The 9,770-nt window shown below is 38.3% G+C and overlaps 1 protein-coding gene across 1 annotated transcript in view; it reads left to right on the top strand.

The window, feature by feature from the left end:
• Nucleotides 1-5,233: 5,233 nt before the first annotated feature.
• MND1 (meiotic nuclear divisions 1) overlaps nt 5,234-9,770 on the top strand; it is a 104,025-nt gene continuing 99,488 nt past the window's right edge. Inside the window, exon 1 of the mRNA XM_044680834.1 lies at nt 5,234-5,261. Within this exon, the coding sequence (XP_044536769.1) occupies nt 5,259-5,261 (3 nt within the window). The 5' untranslated portion in view covers nt 5,234-5,258. The remainder of the gene's footprint in view (nt 5,262-9,770) is intronic.

Raw genomic sequence — 9,770 nt, 5'->3', positions numbered from 1 at the left:
ATTCATTACTTTCCCCTGCTGTTATTTTAGCCAATCTGCTGGGTGTGAGGTGATAACTCAGAGTTGTTTTGATTTGGATTTCTCTAATTATTAGAGATTTAGAACACTTTCTCATGGGCTTATTTATAGCTTTGATTTCTTTATCTGAAAATTGCCTAATCATGTCCCTTGCCCATTTATCGATTGGGAGATATCTTGATTTTTTTGTACAATTGATTTAGCTCCTTGTATATTTGAGTAATTAGACCTTTGTCAGAGTTTTTTGTTTAAAGATTTTTTCCTAGTTTGTTGTTTCCCTTTTGATTTTAGTTTTTAGTTTTTTTGGTTTTTGTTTGTACAAAACCTTTTTAATTTAATGTAATTGAAATTATTTTATATTTTGTATTTTTTTCTAACTCTTGCTTGGTTTTAAAATCTTTCCTTTCCCAGAGATCTGACAAGTATACTATTCTGTGTTTGCCTAATTTACTCATAGTTTCCTTCTTTATAATCGTCATTCACCTATCTGAATTTATCTTGCTGTAGGGTGTGGGATGTTGTTCTAAAATGAATCTCTCCCACATTGTTTGCCAATTTTCCCAGCAGTTTTTGTCAAATAGTGGATTTTTGTCCCAAAAGTTGGGATCTTTCGGTTTATCATAGACTGTCTTGCTGACGCCACTTACCCCAAGTCTATTCCACTGATCCTCCCTTCTGTCTCTTAGCCAGTACCATATTGTTTTGATGACCACTGCTCTATAGTATAGTTTAATATCTGGTACTGCTAGGCCACCTTCCTTCATATTTTTTTTTCATTATTTCCCTTGATATTCTTGATCTTCTGTTCTTCCAAATGAACTTTGTTATATTTTTTTCTAATTCAGTAAAAAAGTTTCTTGGTAATTTGATAGGTATGGTACTAAATAAGTAAATCAATTTGGGTAGAATGGTCATTTTTATTATGTTAGCTTATCCTACCCATGAGCAATCAATGTTTTTCCAATTGTTTAGATCTAGTTTTAATTGTTTGGAAAGTACTTTGTAGTTGTGTTCATGTAATTCCTGTGTTTGTTTTAGTAGATAGATTTCTAAGTATTTTATATTGTCTAGGGTGATTTTAAATGGTGTTTCTCTTTCTACTTCTTGCTGCTGTGATGTGTTGGACATATATAGAAATGCCGATGATTTATGTGCATTTATTTTGTATCCTGAAACTTTGCTAAAGTTGTTGATTATTTCTACTAGCTTTTTAGTTGATTCTCTAGGATTTTTTAAGTAGACCATCATATCATCTGCAGAGTGATGGTTTAGTCTCCTCATTGCCTATTTTAATACCTTCAATTTCTTTTTCTTCTCTAATTGCTATTGCTAGTGTTTCTAGCACAATGTTAAATAATAGAGGTGATAATGGTCATCCTTGTTTCATGCCTGATCATATTGAAAAGGCTTCTAATTTATTCCCATTGCATATGATGCTTGTTGCTGGTTTTAGATATATACTGTTTATTATTTTTAGGAAAGGCCCTTCTATTCCTATACTTTCTAGTGTTTTCAATAGGGATGGGTGTTGTATTTTTTCAAAGGCTTCTTCAGCATCTATTGAGATAATCATGTGATTTTTGTTTTTAGTTTGTTGATATAGTCAATTATGTGGATGGTTTTCCTAATGTTGAACCATCCTTGCATTCCTGGTATAAATCCCACCTGATCATGATGCACCCTTTTGAGCACTTGCTAGAGTATTTTTGCTAGTATTCTATTTAAGATTTTTGCATCTATGTTCATTAGGGAGATTGGTCTGTAGTTTTCTTTCTCTGTTTTTGGTCTGCCTGGCTTTGGGATCAGTACCATATTTGTGTCATAAAAGGAGTTTGGTAGGATTTCTTCTTTCCTTATTATGTCAAATAATTTTTATAGTATTGGGATTAGTTGTTCTTTGAATGTTTGATAGAATTCATTTGTGAATCCATCAGGCCCTGGCGATTTTGTCTTAGGGAGTTCTTTGATGGCTTGTTCAATTTCTTTTTCTGATATGGGATTATTTAAGTATTCTATTTCTTCTGCTGTTAATCTAGGCAATTTATATTTTTGTAAATATTCATCAGTATCACCTAGATTGCTATATTTATTGCCATATAATTGGGCAAAATCATTTTTAATGATTGCCTTAATTTCCTCTTCATTAGAGGTGAGGTCTCCCTTTTCATCTTTGATACTGTTAATTTGGTTTTCTTCTTTCCTTTTTTTATTAGATTGACTAGTACTTTGTCTATTTTATCTGTTTTTTTCAAAATACCAGCTTCTAGCCTCATTTATTAATTCAATAGTTTTTTTTACTTTTGATTTTATTAATTTCTCTTTTGATTTTTAGTATTTCTAATTTAGTTTTCATCTGGGGATTTTTAATTTGTTCATTTTCTAGTTTTTTAAGTTGCATGTCCTATTCATTAATCTCTGCCTTCCCTAATTTGTTAATATAAGCACTGAAGGATATAAATTTTACCCTTAGAACTGCTTTGACTGCATCCCATAGGTTTTGGTAAGAAGTCTCATCATTGTTATTGTCTTCAATGGAATTGTTAATTGTTTCTATGATTTGTTCTTTTACTAACTTATTTTGGAGAATCATATTATTTAATTTCCAACTAGTTTTTGGTTTGCCTCTCCATGTATTCTTACTAGTAACTATTTTTATTGCATTATGATCTAATAACATTACATTTATTATTTCTGCTTTTTTTCATGTTTACCATGTTTCTATGCCCTAGTACATGATCTATCTTTGTGACTGTTCCATGTGCTGCTGAAAAGAAGGTATATTCCTTTTTGTCCCTATTTATTTTTCTCCATATATCTATTAACTCTAATTTTTCTAGGATTTATTCACCTCTCTTATCTCTTTCTTATTTATTTTTTGGTTTGATTTATCTAGATCTGATAGAGGAAGGCTGAGGTAGCCCACTAGTAGAATTTTGCTATCTATTTCATCCTTGAGCTCCACTAGCTTCTCCTTTAGAAATTTGGATGCTATACCATTTGGTGCATACATGTTGAGTACTGATATTTCTTCATTGTTTATACTGCCTTTTATTAGGATTTAATTACCTTCCCTATCTCTTTTAAACAGATCTATTTTTACTTTGGCTCAGTCAGAAATCATGATTGCAACTCCTGCCTTCTTTTTCCCAATTGAAGCCCAATAGATTTTTCTCCATCCTTTCCATTTTGTTCTATGTATGTCTGCCTGTCTCATGTGTGTTTCTTGTAGACAACATATAGTAGGATTTTGGTTTCTAATCCACTCTGCTATTTGCTTCCGAAGCTTTTGTTTTTAATGTGTCCTTGATACTGTTACTATTTCTTTTGCCTTGTTGTTAAGCAAATTATTTTGTCTAAAATCTAAGTGTCCTGATTATGAATGGCTGGTTTGTGTAAATTGAAAATATATCCATGAGGAGGTTAAGATCTATGAGTAGAGGGGAGTGTATTCCCACTCAACATAATTATTGCTAGGACCTTGAGAGTATCTGAACGCAACATTGGGTGGTCTATCTATAGGAACCTTAAGTATGAGTACAACAGCCCAGAGAGTGAGCATACAGGTCCATGTGAAGGGTAAGGACTCTCTACACCAGTGTGTGTGTGTGTGGGGTTATGCTACCTGTTACAAATGCAAAGGTTCATTTTTTTTAACACTAATATTTCCCAGTGTTGCTATATGACAGTGTCATGGAACTTCACTGTCTCCTAAAACTAAAGACAAATACCAGTAGAAGGTAAAGGACAGTTTTGTTTAAGGTATGAACAGCTTACATTGTATAACCACTTAGCAATGCTAAAGAAACATAATAAAGGACATCATGAAGGAATGGTTATGACAGGAAGAGAAGATGGCCATTTATAGACTGAGTGACCTCTTCTGGCATATTTTGGGTTGTGATATCTGCAGTTAGAGGGAGTGATGAAATCACAGATCCATATGAATATGTGAGACAGGAGGAATGGGGCAAAGATGGGGGGAGGATGGAGAGAAGGAATGGAATGCCATGGGGAAGGGACTGAGGGTGCCAAGCTTTTATTAAGTGCCCACTATGTGCCTGCCAGGATCTGTGCTAACCACTTTACAAATATCATCTCATTTAATAGAAGGGAGTCCCGAACAGAGCAGGGCATGACTAGAAGGAGGTTTTTTCTTTTCAGAGTTAGGAGTGCATAGAGCTTAGAGAAAAGTCCCCAGGCAACACTTTCCTTCAGAGGAACTAATTTCGGCTGAAAGAAAGGCACTAGGCAGAAAGTCTCAGCCTCCTAATTTGTCTCATTCACATAATGGAAGAGAGAGACAGAGACAATGCCAGAATTAGAAAGGAAACGGAGTCAGAGAATGGAGGGGCTAAGAGACAGAGAAAGGAGAGAGCTAGAAAAAGGAGTCAGGAAGAAGTGGAGGGTGGGGGTGGGGGTGGGGTGGGGGAGATAGACAGAAGGACAGAGACGCTAAAGGGAAACAGGTTAAAGAGAAGGAAGCTGGAGAAAGGGTTTTAGAGACAGAAAAGGCAGGGACAGACATCAAGAAATTAAGACTTGGGCGCTGTAGAGCAGAGTTAAGGGAGGACAGAGTAAATAGAGGAGACAAGAACAAAGAGATATGGAAACAGATGGAGAGATGGTACAGAAAAGAGATAAAAGAGACAGTTAAATGCTGATGCAGAACCAAGAATAGAAAGGAGCTAGAACAATTCTTAAGCTTTTCTGTGTCACAGACTCCTTTGGGAGAGTGGGGAAGCCTGCGGACCCATTCTCAAGATAATGTTTATTGCCTACATTCATGATGGGAGAAAAGTTTCAGTTAGAAGCTAGGGACAATAAAGATGTCATTCTACCCACCCCTCTCCAAATTCAAAGGATGCCCTGAAAACTCTCCCCAACGAGCCCAGGACAAGAAACCCCGAGCTAGAGAAACCGGGGAGCGGAGCAAACCGAGGAGATGGCAGGGATAGGGGCAGGGCCTGTCCTTCTTTGCACCCTCAGCTGTTGGCACGGTGCCTGGCACACACGCTTGGTAAGAGTGGGGAGAGGAGGGCAAGACTGCCCTTCTGCTCCTCATCTCCGTAGCCGGGAGCCGCCAGGGGTCGCTGCTTCTCCCGGTACTGGGTCCGCGCCCCACCCCTGGGGGCGGCGCCGGCGCCAAAATCAAACCCGCGTCTCTTTCCCCACCGGCCCCCCCTTCCCTCGCCTCCTCCACTCGCTGCTTCGCCGGTTGGGGAACTTCACCACCCAGAGCCATGGTAAGCGCCGGGGACAGACGGGCGGCGGGAGTGGGGTCACGTGGGCGGCCCCGCTGCGAGCTCGGCCCAGGCGTGATGGTTCGGTCTGACTCTGCCTCTCCCGGGCTAGTGCCCGCCAGCCTCTCCTGGCCTTTCCTGCTGCTGCTGTCACGAGTCCTCTGTCTTTTGTGGCTGAAGCGCCCCGCCTTCTCCGGCGCCTCTTCCTCCGCCTCCTGCTGCTGTCGTTGTCACCCCCCCCCCATCTCCTCCCCTTCCCCTGTGCTCCCCTCTCATATCTCTTCCCCTTCCTCCTACGGCTTCCCCTGCTCTACCTCCTCCTCCTTTATGTCCCGTCGTCCTTTATTTCATTCTATTTCTACTTCTTCCTTTTTTTCTCCCTCCCCCGCCGTACTTTCCACTTCTCTCCTTCCCCTGCTTTCTTCTTCTCCTCCTCCTTTTGTCTGTTCCTCCTTCCCCTGTTCTCTTCCCCTTCCCCCTCTTTATTTCCTTTTCTTACCTCCCTTACCTCCTCGTCCTCTCCTTCCCGAACTTTCTCCCCCCTCCTCCTCCCCTCTTATTTATTTCTTTACATCCCCTTGTACTCCCCCTCTTCTCTGTCTTCCCTCCTATTTCTCCTTCCCAGATCCTCCCCCTATCCCCAAAAACCTTTTTTTTTTTTGTGATTGATTGTTTTTAACAATCAAACTGATAGGTATCGAAGCCAGCCATCTAACATTTAAGTGCCAACTATCTGCATTTTACAGATAAGGAAACAGTCCCAAATTGAAATTTGCCTGAAGTCATAGCTAGCATAAAGTGTGGCAATGCCAGATGTGAATGTATTTCTCTGAACAGTTCCAGACCCATTTTCCTACACCCAGATTTCCTACTTCCTTACTTAGCACACTCTCTTGCTCCCTTGAACACTTGAAAATGTGAACGGAGTTCAGTCATTGAAAAATTGGATACAACAAACATTTATTATTGAAATACCACTGTGTGCAGTGTACAGAGCGCCGAGGATTCAAACAAGAAAAGGGGCACTGTGTCTGTTTCCAAGGAGTTTATGTTTTAGAAGTGGGTAAAAACTTCTAGGATGTAAGCGCCTTGAGGGTGGGGGCTGTTTGATTTGTGTGTCTGTCCTTGGTGACTCTTAGCACATAGTAGCTTAATGTCTGATGACTGAGCCTACTGGTAAAGGAAATACTACAAATACTATAAAAATACTATAAAGGAAAGGTAGATGGGATAAAGCAGTGGAGAGATCTGGACAAAATCCTTTAGGATAGAGATGAACTCAGGACCTTTTGTCTCTAGGTCTATTTATCTACGGAGCCACCCAGCTACCCCTGAAGTGTCAAAGAACTGCTATAAGCTGAGTCCCAAAGTTTCCTACAAATAGTATTACTAATAATCATTTACTCTGCCTGGCAATGTGCCTATCAAATAGTAGGTGCTTAATAAATGATCCTTGAGTGAATGAATGGAGGGCTAGGGCTCCCATGATGAAATACCCACAATGGATGGGACTGTCAAAGAATTAGCAAGGAGTAAAATTCACCATAGTTGAAAGGAAGCCAGAGGAATGGTGCTTGTTTAGTATCGTTTATGTTTTGTAAGCATTTATGAAATATTTAAGCCAAAGTAGAGAACTCTGCCACCACGCGATACTCTCTTATTAGAAAAGGAATTGGGGGGAAGAGGATTATTTTTATTTATTTATTTTTTGCATATACTGTTGAACTACAAACTATAGTTTTCTATTAGGTACAGCTTTCTTTTCTTAAGTATCTTGAGACCAACCTGTACCTTTCCAAGCTGTTTCTCTGGCTGGCTTTCTATTCCAGAGATTATTTTTAGGCCTAATGCCAGAGTAGGTTAGTAGTGGGTTCAAGGCCAAGCAGCTAAATCCAGATAGGATTTCAAAACTCATTCTGTTTCTTGTGTATTCTCACTACCCATCAATTTATTTCATTTAATTTCACATGCTTTTTTTTCTTTAAACCTCTGTTCATTTAGATTGGAGATATTAGCTGTAGATATTAACTGTGATTTTGAGGCCTTTTGTTTTTAAGATGAATGGTCAGTATTTTAGCTGAAATTATGATATAGACAAGAATCCAGGGTACTTAAGTGTAAAGTTACTGCTACTCCAGATGTAATTCTAACTGATAACGGCTTCTTTGTGGTTGGACTAACCCAGCCACCTGGGTATAAATAAAGTGATGTGAATAAACCATCCTCATGCTTAAATAAACTTTAAAAAAAATTGTCACTAATACAGGTAGATACTATCCCCCTCTGAGAAATGTGTTAATTACAGTCCTGAATCAACAATTCCTCAAATTTGTCTTAACACAAGTTTAAAGCTTTTCCTTTTCCTTTGAGGTGGGAAGAAGTCCGTTTCTCACAGCTGGGCCCTTTATTGAAATTAAATCCAGTACTAAAACTGTTTGGATTGTTTTCTCTGATAAAGAACATAACACAGGATGAATGGGGACAGTTTTTCTAAAATATTTTCTCATGATGGTGGGGGTTGGAAATATGAAATTCTTTATCATCTTAGTATATTCAAAAGTTTAGTATATTTTTGATCTAGACAAAGCTTACCAGATTGTGAGCCAATTCTTATTTAGTCTTTTTTGGTCATGCTCTACTCTTCATGGCTGCATTTGGGGTTTTCTTGGCAAAGACACTGGAGTGGTTTGCCGTCTCCTCCACTTCATTTTATAGATTTTGAAACTAAGGTAAACAGTTAAGTGACTTGCCCAGGCTGGATTTGAAGTCAGCAAGATGAGTCTTCCTAACTCCAGGCTAGGCACTCTTTCCACTGTACCACCTTATTTCCCCTATTCTTTACCTATATTGGCCCCTCTTCTTCTTTTTTTTAAAAACCCTTACCTTCCATCTTGGAGTCAATACTGTGTATTGGCTCCAAGGCAGAAAAGTGGTAAGGGCTAGGCAATGGGGGTCAAGTGACTTGCCCAGGGTCACACAGCTGGGAAGTGTCTGAGGCCCTCTTTCTTCTTGATAGAGAACATTTTCCTTCTCATCAGTAATGAATTGGCCTTTTATGTCTCCTTGAGAGCTTTTTATGAAGGTCATTCATATGGTATCATTTTATATTGATTGTTTAATATCAGAAAAAGCTGTCTATAATTGTTGCCTCCATTTCCTTTCTCACTCTCATTTGTTGTCAGTCTGGCTTCTGACCTCAGCACTGAAACTGTTCTCTCCAAAATTGTCAGTGCCAGGCCCATCCTGGAATGCTATCTGCCTCCTGTCAGAGGTGATAGACATAGTATGCAGAATGAGACTTAGATGTGGTGACCTGGTTAATTAGATGATTTGTTTTATTTGACAATGAATATTTGTTAAGGTGGTTGTGCTTTTCTTTTTTCTTTTTTTCAAGTTGGAAATTAGATGGGAGAGAAACAAAATGCTTGTTAAACAGGGATTTTTTTTTTAAGAAAAAAAAATTTTTTTTCCCAACCCTTACCTTCTGTCTTGGAGTCAATACATAGTATTGAAGAAGAGCGGTAAGGGCTAAGCAATGGGAATTAAGTGAGTTGCCCAGGGTCACCCAGCTAGGAAGTATCTTTAATACCTTCATGATTCGTTATAACTGAAACCCTACACCTTCTAGACTCCTCACAGACTATATCCAAACATTTGGTAAAAATATCACTTTTTAATGAACCAATATGAGCCTTGAAAATTTGAATAGGGGAAGAGTGATGTCATGGTCAGATATGAACTATAGGAAAATTATTTATGTGGATTATGAAGAATGAATTTGGAATGAGTAGAGGTTTTAGATGGAGAGGCCAAAGAGGGAGCTATTGGGATGGCAACCAATTGACTGGTGTGAATATATCAGAGCAACTTGGTATAGAACTTTCCATCTGTGACAATGGAAAGAGAAGGAAGGTCTGTGCTAGGAAAATTACAAAAAAAAAATTACAAAAATTACAAAAAAGTGGTATTTTTTTCAACTGGTTGGATATAGGCTATGAGGAGTCTAGAAGGTGTAGGGTTTCAGTTATAACGAATCATAAGATATTTGAAGTAAAAACATCATAGAGGTGACTTTTTTCTTAATTTTTTTTTCCTCTGAGGAATATACCCATCACCTTTTTAAAAATGCAAACCTTGTTATGGACATATGTATGTAAATAATTTATATAACAATATCATACATTATATGGTTGAAATATATAAGGATTAGATGTTAGGATAACTGAATAATGTTGAATTTCACCAGTCTGTATGTTAGGATTCCTTGTGTATCTGCTGTAAAAATTGATCTTAAAAACTTAAAACTTAAAAACAGAACTAGTTTGGCTCTACCTTTTGGACATCAAGAACTGGATGTTCTATATATATCTTAAACTCAGTAAGTCCAAAATTGAACTCATTATCATTTCTCTTCTTACCAGACTCCCCTTATTTCCTACCCATCCTCCCAGTTATTCAGACTTGAAACCTCAATGCATCTTGCACTCCTCTCATTCCCCATCACCAATCTGT

The sequence above is a fragment of the Gracilinanus agilis genome, chromosome 6 (genome assembly GCF_016433145.1).
Source record: "Gracilinanus agilis isolate LMUSP501 chromosome 6, AgileGrace, whole genome shotgun sequence".
NCBI lineage: Eukaryota > Metazoa > Chordata > Mammalia > Didelphimorphia > Didelphidae > Gracilinanus > Gracilinanus agilis.
This window is presented reverse-complemented; position numbering and strand designations above follow the sequence as displayed.